The sequence below is a fragment of the Bombina bombina genome, chromosome 1 (assembly GCF_027579735.1).
Source record: "Bombina bombina isolate aBomBom1 chromosome 1, aBomBom1.pri, whole genome shotgun sequence".
In the NCBI taxonomy this organism is placed as follows: Eukaryota; Metazoa; Chordata; class Amphibia; order Anura; family Bombinatoridae; genus Bombina; species Bombina bombina.
In genome coordinates this window covers 168,699,136-168,715,753 of record NC_069499.1, presented here as the reverse complement: position 1 = coordinate 168,715,753, position 16,618 = coordinate 168,699,136, and the positions used below count along the sequence as shown (strand labels likewise).

The 16,618-nt window shown below is 38.6% G+C and overlaps 1 protein-coding gene across 1 annotated transcript in view; it reads right to left on the bottom strand.

The window, feature by feature from the left end:
• The window catches only part of LOC128645008 (eIF-2-alpha kinase GCN2), a 98,350-nt gene that overhangs the window by 10,952 nt on the left and 70,780 nt on the right, over positions 1-16,618 (bottom strand). Inside the window, exon 9 of the mRNA XM_053697717.1 lies at positions 1,769-1,884. Within this exon, the coding sequence (XP_053553692.1) occupies positions 1,769-1,884 (116 nt within the window). The remainder of the gene's footprint in view (positions 1-1,768; positions 1,885-16,618) is intronic.

Below are 16,618 nucleotides of genomic sequence, written 5' to 3'. Positions count from 1 at the left end.
ACGCATACAGAACATAAATGATTGGGCTGGATTACCCGGGCCTCCATACAATCTAAGCAGGAAACAGAATCTGAGTCAGAGAAATTCTCCTCAGAAAAATCATAATCCTCCATAACTTGACCAGACAAATTTGGACAAAAATAACTTGCACCTCACACCCTCAATGGCTGGGGCACTCACAACCTCCTATGACCCAGGCAAGAAGAGAAACAGGTCCTCTCCACCGCCACTCGGTCACGATACAGAAAAGGAGAATGAAAACAAGACCACGCCCGGTCACGAGGTGCAACATGTAGGCCAAAGAAAAGCGCACCAGTCCACAAGAACTGCGTAGCTCTAAAAAAATTGTATGTTCCGTAATAGCCATGAGCCCCAACATTTCTATACATAAGCAGACATAATCACATAACAAACATGATTAAAGTCCCCCACTGCTCAATAACCCCCTCAAGAGATATTAAACATTGATTCCATAAAGATAAAGGAGTCCCACTGAGACCCTGACTTCTATCATTTACATTACATCCACAATGAAAGTAAAATGAAACGATCTTACCGGAATCTATGCCATGGAACAGTAACATGGTCCTTCAAGGTTGACAGATAGTAGCGTTGCTTCTGACATGGACTTGAGTGAAGAAAGCAGGCAGCAAAACTCATCAACGCTGTTTGCTTGTGGAGCTGTTAATGAGTCAGGATGGTTTCGCAGAAAGACTCTCCCTGCATCTCCAGACTCCAATTTTCATCCATACTCTCACACTGAGAGGCTGACAGGACTACTTAAAACTCCCGTCCCATCTCAAATAGTACTACCCTCCATAAGAGACTACTCTGTAATCTTCAGACACTTCTCCCTGTGACGAAAGGCAAAGAATGACTGGGGGATGAGGAAAGTGGGGGAGGTATTTAAGCCTTTGGCTGGGGTGTCTTTGCCTCCTCCTAGTGGCCAGGTTCTGTATTTCCCAAAAGTAATGAATGCAGCTGTGGACTCTCCTCATTTTAAGAAGAAAATACTGGAGGCATCATCTCTAAAGGTATATGAAGATCCAAAATGTTCTTTTGTGATTCAGACAGAGCATACCATTTTTTAAAAGTATCCAATTGACTTCTATGATCAAATTTGCTTCTCTCCCATGATATTCTGTGTTGAAGAGATACCTAGGTAGGCATCTGAAGCACTACATGGCAGGAAATAGTGCTGCCATCTAGTGTTATTCCAAATGCATAACGTTCTTGCAAAACTGCTGCCATATAATGCTCCAGAAATGGGCTGGGTGTTAAGCATATGTCTCTACTTTTCAACAAAAGATAACAAGAACAAAGAAAATTGATAATAGAAATAAATTAGAAAGTTGTTTAAAATTGCATGTTCTATCTAAATCATGAAAGAAAATTGGGGTTTCATGTCCCTTTAATGTGCTGTTACTTAGTAAGTAAAGAAAGGGATTGAATGTCAAGAACAAACATAATAAGTTTGCATTAATACTTTTTTTTTTCCTGTCAAAAGGCCAGATAAAAAAAAAATCAGTTCATTATCAGCCAGGTTAGACCCACAAAAAACTGCCCACTGCTGGTAAAGGCTCATACTTAAAAAAAAAAAAAACCAACAACAAAAAACATGGAAGTCCTAGAGAGAGTGGCAACCTGAATCCAAAATAAAGCAATAACGCTCTCTGGAATGCAGAATCGCAGGAGAGAGCTAAACACACAAATTAAACCAGTCCTATGTAGGAATTGCTGATAATTATATGGAAACTTTTACACTTACCGTTTTTCTATTTTGATAGTATAAATTTCATCAAAAATGGTCTTTAGATATCTTTGTTTTGGCAATCGAGACATAAGTGTTTTCACCGAAGCATTGAAGACTTGCTCATCTGCACACTACAAGACACAATGAAAAAGTATTGGCTTGCCACTTGTTTCATGTCAATTCTGTATATCTTTATAAAATTCTGTCTCTCTTTATGTAACTGAACCCCGAGCTATAATGGAAAAAAATATATATATAAAAAGCAGACAATTTTACACAACATTTCAATTTTCTTCTCTCTCTTGGTATCCTTTGTTTAAAAGTATAGCTAGATAGGCTCACATGCAGCAATGCACTACTAGTAGCGGCTGATTCATGGCTGCGCATATTTATTTGTATAGCGCTGTGTACAAAGATGGGCATAAAAAGACTTCTGATAAGATACATAAACATAACAGACTAAAATCTAGTACAGGAGGATGAGTGCCCTATGCACCGGATGTGTTCAGCAAGCTCTCAGTAGTTTGTTGCTGCTTCTACAAAGGATACCAAGAGAATTAAGCAAATTTGATAACAAAAGTAAACTGGAACGTTGTTTAGAATTTCATGCTCTATTTGCATTATGAAAGAAATATTTTATGTCCCCTTAAAGGGACATAATACTCATATGCTAAATCACTTGAAACTGATGCAGTATAACTGTAAAAAGCTGACAGGATAATATCACCTGAGCATCTCTATGTAAAAAAGGAAGATATTTTACCTCACAATCTCCTCAGTTCAGCAGAGTAAGTTCTGTGTAAAAAGTTATACTCAGCTGCTCCCAGCTGCAGGTAAAAAAAAATAAAATATGAAGAAATGAACAGCAGCCAATCAGCATCAGCAGTGCTGAGGTCATGAACTCTTTTACTGTGATCTCATGAGATTTCACTTAACTCTCATGAGAATTCATAGTAAACTTCCTTTACCTGATTGGTGAAATAAGATGAGAGTGCACGAGGTTCATCCTTTCAGCTGTCCCAGGACAGACATACTAATATGCTGCTTAGAAATCCTTTACAATGGGATGTGGCTACTGAGGAATTTTGAGGTAAAATATCTTTCTTTTTTACATAGAGATGTTCAGGTGATATTTTCTAGTCAGCTTTTTACAGCTATGCTGCATCACTTTCAAGTGTTTAAACATGTGGGTATTATGGCCCTTTAAGTATTTAGTAACAGGAAATTACTACTGCTCATGGGTTACATTAGAATCGTATCTCATTTTGGAGAAGCCACACTAAAGGTAAATATTTAAAATCTTTAGAAGCAGCGTATTAAATACTTATATATTTTTATTATCAAAATATTTTTTTGAAAACACAATTCATGCTTAGGATATAAAAGATAGAGGGCGCCACATGGTGCAAATCAGGCAGGTAACCAACCATGATACAGCCTCATGAAACTGTGCTATGACACGGAGAAACGCGTTGCTACTATTTTAACCTTTTAAATACATTTTTAATATCTATATCTCGCTGCTGCTTGTTCTTTTTGGCCATTGTTCCTTAACGAGAGCGGATTTCCATCATTGAGCATTGTCTGACATCTTCCGTGGCATCAAGGAATATCTCTGGACTACCTTTGGATGGGACGAGGATACCATCAACCCTAAGTGTGCCTAGGTGTCTGCCGGACGACCCATTGGTTCCGGCCTGCCCGTATTGCACAATTGTGCTCTCTACCACATGAGTAAGATTTCACCTGTACCTGCATCTATATCATTTAGTTACCTGCCTGATTTGCACCATGTGGCGCCCTCTATCTTTTATATCCTAGACCTATCTACCCTGTGTCGTGGCGTGACACACTAGAGGAGCTGCCTGGAGTCGTGATACCTTCTGTTGTTAGATAATCCTTTATAGAGGACATTTCTTCTTTTTTATTATCACCGATTACTTGGACTTTTGTTTCATTCTCTCACTTTGCATATTTTGTATATCACATTGCATCATCGTTACATTTTGTATATTTGAGTCTGCTATATCTGATCAGTTTGCTGTACTGACACTAGTCACTATATCACTGACACTCTAGTCACTATATCACTGACACTCTAGTCACTATATTTCTGGAACCACAGTAATTTTACTATAGATTCTTTTGACATATATTATATACATCTGTCAAAGGTAGTCTATATTTCAATTTTTATATATATTTATATACTTATACATATATTTGATCATTAAAGGGACAGTCTAGGCCAAAATAAACTTTCATGATTCAGATAGACCATGTAATTTAAACAATTTTCCAATTTACTTTTATCAACAATTTTGCTTTGTTCTCTTGGTATTCTTAGTTGAAAGCTTAACCTAGGAGGTTCATATGCTAATTTCTTAGACCTTGAAGGCCACCTCTTTTCAGAACACATTTTAACAGTTTTTCACCACTAGAGGGTGTTAGATCATGTATTTCATATAGATAACACTGTGCTCGTGAAGTTATCTGGGAGCCAGCACTGATTGGCTAAACTGCAAGTCTGTCAAAAGAACTGAAATAAAGGGGCAGTTTGCAGAGGCTTAGATACAAGATAATCACAGAGGTTAAAAGTATATTAATATAACTGTGTTGGTTATGCAAAACTGGGGAATGGGTAATAAAGGGATTATCTATCTTTTAAAACAATAAAAATTCTGGTGTAGACTGTCCCTTTAAGTACATTAGTATTAAGTATTTATCACTGGCGCCTCTTATAGTTACCAGCTTGGCTTAAAGGGACATGAAAGCCAATTTTTTTCTTTCGTGATTTAGAAAGAGCATGTCATTTTAAACTTTCTAATTTACTTCTATAATCTAATTTGCTTCATTCTCTTGATATCACTTGCTAAAGAGCATATCTAGATATGCTCAGTAGCTGCTGATTGGTTGCTGCAACTAGAGGCTTTGTGTGATTGGCTCACACGTGCATTGCTATTTCTTCAACAAAGGATATCTAAAGAATTGAGCAAATTAGATAATAGAAGTAGATTGGAAAGTTGTTTAAAATTGCATACCCTATCTGAATCATGAAAGCTTAATTTTGACTAGACTGTCCCTTTAAATTAAGTTTATTCTTTTGCCTGCTGTGTTTCTTATCTACCACAATTTATGCTTACCAGATAAATTAATTTATTTCATGGTGGTGAGAGTCCACAATCCATTACGCCTGGGAATTACTCTTCCCTAGAAGGAGGCAAAGATTTCCAAACCCCAAGAGCTCTATAAACCCCTCCCAACTCACAGACACCTCACTCTAAAGTATAGCCAAACAAAAGGAGTAAGGAAAAGAAATAAGAGCAAAAAATATTATTAGCTCTTATTTTTTTTCCTACTCATTTTGTTGGTCTATACACCATGAAAGAAATTAATTTATCAGGTAATATAAATATTATAAAAAAATTATGTTTTCTTTCATATAGGTGGCGAGAGTCCACAAGCTCTTACATATGGGATAATATATCTAAGATGTGAAAGTCCACAAGTAACAATAAAGGGAGGGATAAAATAAAAACTGCTTTTTTCGCTGGAAAAATGTATTTTATGACAAACTAAATATATAGGCACAATGATCAAACTGAGACAACTGCCTGAAGGACCTTTCTACAAGAGGCTGCTTCAGCCAAAGCAAAAACGTCAAAATGGTAAAATTTGGGTGGAGCCTATGCTTGGAGCGGCAGGACGTGTTTTGGAGAAGCTCCTGCTTGTACTTTATAAACTTTGCTTTCTATTTTCAACTAAGAAGAACTATTCTACTAAAGATTGTTTTCTTTGGGAAGCTAAGACTGTCTACCTAATATATCTGAAGTACAGGAGCGATCGACTGACACCCTGACCTATGTTATCCAAGTGAGCTGCGCACACTGCTTGTGAATAGCGTGGCTAGGGCTGCCGCATATACTTCCCCTTCAGACCCTTGGGTCTAAAAGTACACAGATACGATAACTCCTACAATCCTTACATGGTTTGGTATTTTGTGAACCCGTTATAGGCAGTGAATAGAGCTGCTTCACATTGTCTTTACGCTTGGACTGAGAAAGATTGGAACACTTTACATTACTTCAGCACTATATATGAACAAGGGATCTTAACAGAGACTTTCACCTATTAAAGATGGCGTCTGGCGTTAAACTACTTGAGGCTATGACGAGCTTGTTAAATGAGCATCACGAGAAGTTAATACAAACCTGGACTGCCGAATGGGGTAACCTTAGCGCACTAACTAAGCAAATTGGGCATCAACATTTGATTCCTGGAGAGTTGCTGGAGAAACCCGACAAAGCTGCAAGTGCTCAGGATCTCACCCTAAGGTTGCCAAACCTTCCACCTCAAACCCAGGCCTCGGCTACAGTAGCACAGAATTGGAGCTTACCCGTGAATACTCCCCTAGCTAATAATTCAGACGGTGGTCTGGACTCGAAAGTATTAAAAATATACCCCTCCATGATGCAACCGAGAGAACCGGAAGCTGATGCTAGCGCTGGCGTTACAGCCCCTGGCCAAGAGATGCCTTACCGTACACTGAACCTCAGTGTTATAATCGTAATGTCCCAAGTTCTCAGCGACTGGAGGTTGACTATAAGGGAGCAGAAACAGTCAGGGGTAGCGCCGGATTACCATTTGATACTCACTGCGGAGGGGACACAGGATGCGGTGGAGAAAGGCCCCTTTACAAACCATAATCTTTTCCTGAAAAGAACGGCCTCGCATGACGGTGCCTCAGAACAGGACTCCCTACAAGGAACTTTATGCCTGCTTTTTGACCCTGGGGGCACATTTTATTCTCACCAGCCTTTGGATCCCGGGGGGCTCTCAAGCTCCAGAGGTTGAGTACAAGCCGGAACTGAGACTTGCTAATCCTTCCTAGGTGCATAGTTATGCTCATACGACTTGCTATAGAGGAAGGAAAAGATATAGATATTGCGGTCAGCAGCAGGGTATTGTATTTGCATAGCAGATTCATGAACGCTTCTGTATATATGCATTACACCGATGTGGGACTTGATATAAATAAGTCATTTCGTTTAGACTTGATGGACGGCTCTAAAGCCGGTATTGGGTAAGAGATTAACCGGGCAGTCATCAGGGTCAATCTATGCCAATTTCTCCCACATTAATGACCGCTGCAACATCTATATATTAGACTCTCAGAATGTGGGACATTGAATTACTGTCCCTTAGACTGATTTTAAAAGGGTGAAAAGCAAAGCTCTAAGCATTATATTTCCTAAGAGTATTATTTTAAAGCTCCTGTTCTGAAAGTTAGGAGTTTCTGAGTTTATTCTTATAGTTTATGAAATTGGCAACCTACATTACAAATGTTTTTAATGTTGCAGGAAGTTTTAGATTCGCTTTATATATATATATCTGTTCTAATTGAGATTATGCAGTTTATTCCACAGAGTTGGTTTTTGTGGAAGGATCAGTTTCATACATGTAGTAGTTATGCTGCAACACTATTTTAAGTATGGTCATTTTTCCAACGGACTGATTAATGTACCTTGCTTTGGACTATATTACCGTTTCTCTTTACTACACTCCACATGGTTAGAAAGTTTAGACTCACTCATTACAATTTACCTATGTCTCTAGTTACTTTCAGTATCACCATGCTCAACTTCGAATGCCCTGCATTCTGGCTATGGAGCTGCCTGTCCATATTCTGGAGTGAATCTCCATGCATGTGCCTCTTAGAAGAAAGTAGGAGTAGATTGCGATATATAAGTGTAGATAAGATGCTGGTTCCTTCATACTTATTGCTAGCCAGGCTGACTATATATAACATATTTGTTGATCCCTAGAGTATAATACCTGGCTTTACTACCTGACAGATGTATGAATAGTGTAACTTTAATTTCCCTGCTGTGGGGTATGGGGTCCGTGCCCGCACGGCAGATCTAATTTTCTTATATCTCCTACTAATACAGGCTAATATCTATAATTCAGGTTTGCCATACTAGGGTATTCCTCTGTTGTTTAGGGAATATGATTCCATAGTTAGGCATAGAGTACTATAAAGCCTCAGTGTCTAATTTAATTACTTATCCTTAGCTAGTATGAGGTTATAATCTAGCTTCATGAGAACTATCTAGAATACTATTACTACTAACCACGTGGGACCACTAGGTTTTAATACGACAGTTCCGTTGACCATTACATAACCTCCATATAATATATCTTACTCCTTAGCGGGAACTAAATATGTATGGACACAATCTTATTGCTGAAATTGTTTGGTCTTTGTTTGTCTATATTTGAGGTCCTTGGCGTTGTCATACACTGGCCCATAACTTACACTGCAGGAGATCACTAGCTAGTCTGATTTAATGTACCTACTATTTGTGTATGTGTTTCTCTACCTTGCTTAAGTTATGTTGTTTATGTTTTTATTGTTTAGTTTAGCGGTATTTATCATCCTTAATAACATGGTTCTTATATGCTCAACTCGGCACAACTTTTTGTTTAACCCCTTAACGACTGAGGACGTGCAGGGTACGTCCTCAGAAAAAAGGCAGTTAATGCCTGAGAACGTACCCTGCACGTCCTCAGTGTGGAAAGCAGCTGGAAGCGATCCTGCTCGCTTCCAGCTGCTTTCCGGTTATTGCAGTGATGCCTCGATATGGAGGCATCCTGCAATAACCTTTTTAAGTAATCCGGTGCAGAGAGAGCCACTCTGTGGCCCTCTCTGCACCGGAGATCGGTGGCTACCTGCGTTGGTGGGTGGGAGCCGGACCGGGAGGCGGGTGGCGGCCATCGATGGCCATGTGGATGTGAAGGGGGGCGGGATCGTGGGCGGGGGTGGCTGGGGGCGCGCACGGGCGCGCGCGCGCGTGCACGGGAGGGTGGGGGCGGGCGCGTGCACGGGGAGGGAGCGGGTGGGAACCGCTACACTGCAGAAAATTTGAAAATAAAAAGATAAAAAATATCGAAAATTGTAATAATCAGCAAGGTGGTGGGGGTTTGTCTGTGGGGGGTGGGGGGGGGGGAAAGCTACACTACAGAAAAAAAAAAAACAAAGACAAAAAAAGCACTTTTTATTGTAAACTGGGTACTGGCAGACAGCTGCCAGTACCCAAGATGGCCCCCAATAAGGCAGAGGGGAGGGTTAGAGAGCGGTTTTGGGGGGGATCAGGGAGGTTGGGGGCTAAGGGGGGGATCCTACACAGTAGCATATGTAAATATGCTAAAAAAAAATTCATTTTTTTTTTAAAACCCTTTTATTTTAGTACTGGCAGACTTTCTGCCAGTACTTAAGATGGCGGGGACAATTGTGGGGTGGGGGAGGGAAGGGAGCTGTTTGGGAGGGATCAGGGGGTGGGATGTGTCAGATGGGAGGCTGATCTCTACACTAAAGCTAAAATTAACCCTGCAAGCTCACTACAAACTCCCTAATTAACCCTTTCACTGCTAGCCATAATACACGTGTGAGGCGCAACAGGATTTAGTGGCCTTCTAATTACCAGAAAGCAACGCCAAAGTCATATATGTCTGCTATTTCTGAACAAAGGGGATCCCAGACAAGCATTTACAACCATTTGTGCCATAATTGCACAAGCTGTTTGTAAATGATTTCAGTGAGAAACCTAAAATTGTGAAAAATTTTACGTTTTTTTTAATTTGATCGCATTTGGCGGTGAAATGGTGGCATGAAATATACCAAAATGTGCCTAGATCAATACTTGGGGTTGTCTACTACACTACACTAAAGCTAAAATTAACCCTACAAGCTCCCTTAAAGCTCCCTAATTAACCCCTTAACTGCTGGGCATGATACACTTGTGGTGCGCAGTGGCATTTAGCGGCCTTCTAATTACCAAAAAGCAACGCCAAAGCCATATATGTGTGCTATTTCTGAACAAAGGGGATCCCAGAGAAGAATTTACAACCATTTATGCCATAATTGCACAAGCTGTTTGTAAATGATTTCAGTGAGAAACCTAAAGTTTGTGAAAAAATTTGTGAAAAAGTGAACAATTTTTTGTATTTGATCGCATTTGGCGGTGAAATGGTGGTATGAAATATACCAAAATTGGCCTAGATCAATACTTTGGGATGTCTACTAAAAAAAAATATATACATGTCAAGGGATATTCAGGGATTCCTGAAAGATATCAGTGTTCTAATGTAACTAGCGCTAATTTTGAAAAAAAGTGGTTTGGAAATAGCAAAGTGCTACTTGTATTTATGGCCCTATAACTTGCAAAAAAAGCAAAGAACATGTAAACATTGGGTATTTCTAAACTCAGGACAAAATTTAGAAACTATTTAGCATGAGTGTTTTTTGGTGGTTTTAGATATGTAACAGATTTTGGGGGTCAAAGTTAGAAAAAGTGTGTTTTTTTCAATTTTTCCTCATATTTTATCATTTTTTTTAAAGTAAATTATAAGATATGATGAAAATAATGGTATCTTTAGAAAGTCCATTTAATGGCGAGAAAAACGGTATATAATATGTGTGGGTACAGTAAATGAGTAAGAAGAAAATTACAGCTAAACACAAACACCGCAAAAATGTAAAAATAGCCTTGGTCCCAAACGGACAGAAAATGGAAAAGTGCTCTGGTCACTAAGGGGTTAAAGCTATAAGTGCCCTTTTTGAGGTTTATATGTTTGTGCACTCTCCCTAGGGACTCTGAGGTTCAGAATTAGTTTTACTGCCCATCACTATAGTGGCCCTCAGCTGCACTGTTACATTTTATATATGTATTTATTCAAATGTTTAATGTCACTTAGTAAATGATAAAGGACACTAGAATTTAAAGCCCAGATTTTCTTATATAATAGTAATTTTCAATATGGCCAGCTCTAAATGCGCCCCCCCCCTTTTATATAGCTTACTGGTTAAGCCTAGGGGCACAGACCCCATATGTAACTCCTAATCTTGTTTAAAAAATGTTTACTAATAGTATGAATTTGATATATCCCCCCTTACCCTTTAAATTGAGGTAGTGATCATATAGATCTTAAAGATGTTTACATATGGGCAATTGGTATGTCTACTTATCCGTACATAACCTGTTAGATGTATGTTTTGCAACAAATTTTATGTATATTGTTTGAATGTTATCGCTTGTCTGTATGCCCTATTTTAAACCTCAATAAAAATTAAAAAAAAAAAAAAAAAAAAAAAAAGGTAAAATTTAGTAAAAGGTGTGCAGAGAAGACCAAGTGGCCACTTTGCATATTTGATCAACTGAAGCCGTATTCTTGAAATGTTATTCTCTGTGGTGGAGGCTGATCCACCTCCTTAGTAGCATCAGCATAATATTTCAATGCTCTAACAACATCCAAATAATTTAAAGATTTTTCAGTAGCATTTTTTGGATTAGGACACAAGGAGGGAACGCCAATTTCACAATAAATGTTGTGTGAGATAACAACTTTAGGTAAAAATTTAAATGTAGGCTGCAAAACAGCTTTATCTTGATGGAAAATCAGATAAGGAAACTCACAAAGGAAAGAATGGCGCACTAGTGTTTTTGGCGTGTGCGCATCAGTTGATGCACTCTATTAGTCTTACGTGCACGTTATATGACGCACTATTAAAATGTGAAAAAAATTGGTGCCAAATATGACGCGCGTATGATCTTCTGTAAGTGCGTGTGTTTATGGCGCTCAAACCTAATAAACATGTAATGTGTCGGTTACGAAGGTTCTTACGTCAAAATTGATGCACACTTACTACGTGTAATTGGTGTGCAAAACTGACGTTTATATGAAGCGTCTGATTTGGCGTTCATATTGAAAATTATTTCAAGCATATATTACAGAAAACCTGATCCTCAGGAAGTTTCGGATTCTGAAATTCAAGGATATCAACTTCCTTAGAAAAAGAAGCACTGTTTTCTCAATAAAGCAATGCAAATCATCCGAACGGGTGAAGAGACGATAAACCCAGATATCTGAATTGGATATAGTAAATCGCAGAGAGTAGGAAATCTCACCAGGAACCTGATAAACCTGCCTACGGAAAGCTTACATGAAAGCAGCAGAGTCGCTATAAACTCAGAACAGTTCATTTTAGTTGTCTCAGAGGAACTAAGGAGAAACCCGAGTGTCACCCAAGCAGAATTCACTGGAGCAACAAATAATCGAAAAAATTGGGTAGAATGAAAGCAGCCATACCCAGAATTCAAAACATAAATGTGATTCTAAGAATAACAGATGGATGATTTACTCTCTCATGTAATAATCCAGTAGATAAATTACAGACTGTTCCATAGATTCCTTAGGAAAGTTAAGGAAAACACCAATTCGACTACGGAAGCTGTAGTGAGTAGAAAAACACAACAGTACATTATAAATAACAGGAACTCAAATATATAAACATCCTGCAAAATTCACTCACCTTAAGTGATATACAAATGTACAACATAAGAAGGGGATACAGTACAAATACCATTGCCTATCAGAAAAAAACAACATCAGTGCTACAAAATTAGAAAATACGGACGTATCCATACACCATAAGGGTATATTACTGCACAGCAATAAATAACAGTAGTACCAGCTATGGAACATACTGTAGATCATCGCACAAATAAGGTATAATATTGCACAGCAATAAACCACAGAAGATACTGAAATATCCACACACAAATAAATTATACAACTGCACAGCAATAAATACCAGTATTACAAGATATGAAACATACTGTAGAATCTTAAAGTAAGCTCTTGTAGCTGGATTCAAACTCTGCGGCTTCTGCTTGCAAGGCAGTGCAGTTATCGGGTCAGCAACCTTGGCTCTCCAGATGTTTTAGAACTACATTTCCCATGATGCTTAAGTGTCTTTAAGCTGCCTAAGCATCATGGGAAATGTAGTTCTAAAACATCTGGAGAGCCAAGGTTGCGGACCCCGGGATATAGGCCACTTAAGCATCTTGATACAAATATAAGTATACTATTGCCAAGAATAACAGCAGTAGTACTAGATACAGGGATATTGAAGTATATTCACAAGGAAAATACATTATTGCCCGGCAATAATAAAAGTAAAGCCAGATATGGAAAATACTGTAGTAACCATTTCTAACCACTTCCAATTAAATGATAATAGTGCATGGCAAAAATCAACAGCAATATAAGAAAATACTGTAGGATCCACACACAAGAAGAGTAAACTATTGCACAGCAATAGCAGTAGTACAATTATAGAAATACTGTAGTATCCACTCACAAGTATATTACATGGTAAACAAAACCAAAAATACAAAATGTGGCAAATACTGTAGTATCCATTTTCAAGAAAAGTATACTATTGCACAGCAATAAATAGCAACCGTACAGTAGTACAAAAATAGAAATATGTAGAATATTTTCATAAATACAGTATATATTTCATGGCAATGTTTACTATTAATACAAGATATTGAAAACAATGTAGTATCACACATAAAGAATACTATTGCACAGCAATAAATAGCCATAATTCAGAATTATAAATATGGAAAATACTCTAGTATCTGCTCACAGGTATAATATTGGCAATTACTAACAGTATTATCTGTGACTTTATGCCCTAACAGATTTAAGTTCAGTAATGACAATCTTAAACTGCTCCATATACATGATGGGGACTACACATAATCCATAAAATCTGAGAAAACTTTGCTGATGGTGGAGAACCAACACATAGCAGCATAAAAAAAAAAAACTTTCTACTTGCCATATTCCTTAGTACACATGAGAGCTGGATAAAATAAAGTAACAATTCTGATTTATATTTATTTTTAAATACACAGTTGTTTGGTGCTCAACGAAAAACCAAAGCCAATGTATCTGTTTACTGAGGAACTAGAGCTAAATAACCAGCTTCAAACAGCTACTAGCAGAACACATAAATGAGAGTAGTCTAATTAAAAAACATACGCAAATACTGCAAAGTCATTTTATGTAAAAATGATCCCTACTAACAGTTTCAATGAAACTAAGTAGGTCCCCCCTGTTCGTGGCTCAGGCACTTTACCCCCAGATTGAGTCGGAAAAATGATAGGTGCCGAGTGACTATGAAGAGTGATCCTATTCACAGATAAGAAGCTAAGAGCACGCTAAATACCGCGTGGCAGGAGAAGTCTACTTCTTCCCGCTGCACCCAGCACCATCTTTGCGCTCCTGTAGAACTGGAGGAGCGCCAAGATGCTGGATGTGGAAAGCTGTTGAGAATCGCAGTAAAATGCACCTTGCTATAAAACAGCCACAACGCATATTACTTATAAAAATGAATATGTATATACGTACACTCAGAGCACTGGGGAGTCTCTTGATGCAAATGTGGAAAGCCAAAACCTTGTGTGGCGCGAAAAATCCTGAACACACTATATTCTGACTTGTCCATGCTCAGCGTTCAGCCTCTCTCTTCCATTGCACTGGAATAAGGCTCCAGTGCAGATTCGCAATCCTGATGCAGTCTGAAGGAGGGCCTGAACATGGAATATGCAGCAGCAATGAGAGTGTAACTCTTTAAAGGGACCGCTATGCCCTATGTGTTAACCCCAGTAATCACACCTGACAGCATCTTAGTACATAAAACAAACATACCCTGAGATATGGGTTATACAAATGAAGTTCGCACAGTAAAATGCCCCAAAACCCATTCTGTGCACTAACACCCTGTGCACAACCTCTATAGTTAGTGATATAGCTGTGGGCTAGACTGCTAGGACAGGCTATGAAATTCACAAGTGTAACTACTGAAAGCCTGTAGACTGTGTTAGGCATATGGGCACTAACCCAGTGATAGTTCCCTCCACTGTAATTACCCCTATGGTGGTCCTAGGACACAGTAGAAAGTTCACCCTGTACTGTAAATAATAGCAGAGGATATAGTAAGGGAGTACATCGTCATGGCCAGACAGGAAGAGGCTAAGGAACATCCCAGCGACACAAGTGGCAGGCTTGTGACCATAACTCCATAGAGAAGATTTACATTGCACAGCCAGTATTCTACTATATCCTCTCTTCAAGGAACTATCCATTGAGGGAAAATCAGGGAATTAATATTCCTGAAATTCTTCTAGAAGTCTTGAACACTTCTAGCCTTGCCTGCTCCTTGACGAGGCAAAGAACTACTGGGAGAGAGAGGGACGTAGGAGGGATATTTATAGCTTGGTTGTGGGGTGTCTTTCCCCTCCTCCTGGTAGCCAGGAGATGAATTCCCACCAATAAGGATTTTTCGTGGACTATCACCACCTTAGAAATAAAATGGTTTTATTGGCTTCAGAAACAGGAAAAACACAATTTATGTAAGAACTTACCTGATAAATTAATTTATTTCATATTGGCAAGAGTCCATGAGCTAGTGACGTATGGGATACACAATCCTACCAGGAGGGGCAAAGTTTCCCAAACCTCAAAATGCCTATAAATACACCCCTCACCACACCAACAATTCAGTTTAACAAATAGCCAAGTAGTGGGGTGATAGAAAAAGGAGTAAAAAGCATCAAAAAGAGGAACTGGAAATATAATTGTTCTTTACAAAGAAAAACATAACCACCATAAAAAGGGTGGGTCTCATGGACTCTTACCAATATGAAAGAAATTAATTTATCAGGCAAGTTTTTACATAAATTATGTTTTCTTTCATATAATTGGCAAGAGTCCATGAGCTAGTGACAGCTGACTTCTGCTTCCGAAGAGGCAAATACATCAAAATGGTAGAATTTAGTAAATGTATGCAAAGAAGACCAAGCTGCTTTGCAAATCTGATCAACTGAAGCTTCATTCTTAAAAGCCCACGAAGTGGAAACTGATCTAGTAGAATGAGCTGTGATTCTATGAGGCAGGACCTGACCCGACTCCAAATAAGCCTGATGAATCAGAAGCTTTAACCAGGATGCCAAAGAAATGGAAGAAGCTTTCTGACCTTTCCTAGGACCAGAAAAGACAACAAATAGACTAGAAGTCTTCCTGAAATCTTAAGTAGCTTCAACATATTTCAAAGCTCTTACAACATCCAGAGAATGTAAGGATCTCTCCAAAGAATTCTTAGGATTAGGACACAAAGAGGGAACAACAATTTCCCTATTAATGTTGTTAGAATTCACAACTTTAGGTAAAAACTTAAATGAAGTCCGCAAAACTGCCTTATCCTGATGGAAAATCAGAAAGAGAGACTCACAAGAAAGAGCAGATAACTCGCAAACTCTTCTAGAAGAGATAGCCAAAAGGAACAACACTTTCCAAGAAAGTAGTTTAATATCCAAAGAATACATAGGCTCAAAAGGAGGAGCCTGTAAAGCCTTCAAAAACAAATTGAGGAGAGATTGATTTAATGACAGGCTTGATATGGACCAAAGCCTGCACAAAACAGTGAATATCAGGAAGCTTAGCAATCTTTCTGTGAAATAAAACAGAAAGAGCAGAGATTTGTCCCTTCAAGGTACTTGCAGACAAACCTTTATCCAAACCGTCCTGAAGAAACTGTAAAATTCAAGGAATTCTAAAAGAATGCCAGGAGAACACCATGAAATATAAGTCTTCCAAACTCGATAATACATTTTCCTAGAAACAGATTTACGAGCCTGTAACATAGTATTAATCACTGAGTCAGAGAAATCTCTATGACTAAGCATTCAATTTCCATACCTTCAAATTTAACGATTTGAGATCCTGATGGAAAAACGGTCCATGAGACAGAAGGTCTGGTCTTAAAGGAAGTGGCCAAGGTTGGCAACTGGACATCCGGACAAGATCCGCATATCAAAACCTGTGATGCCATGCTGGTGCTACCAGAAATTCAAACGATTGTTCCATGATGATCTTGGAGATCACTCTTGGAAGAAGAACTAGAGGCGGAAAGATATAAGCAGGTTGGTAAAACCAAGGAACTGCTAACGC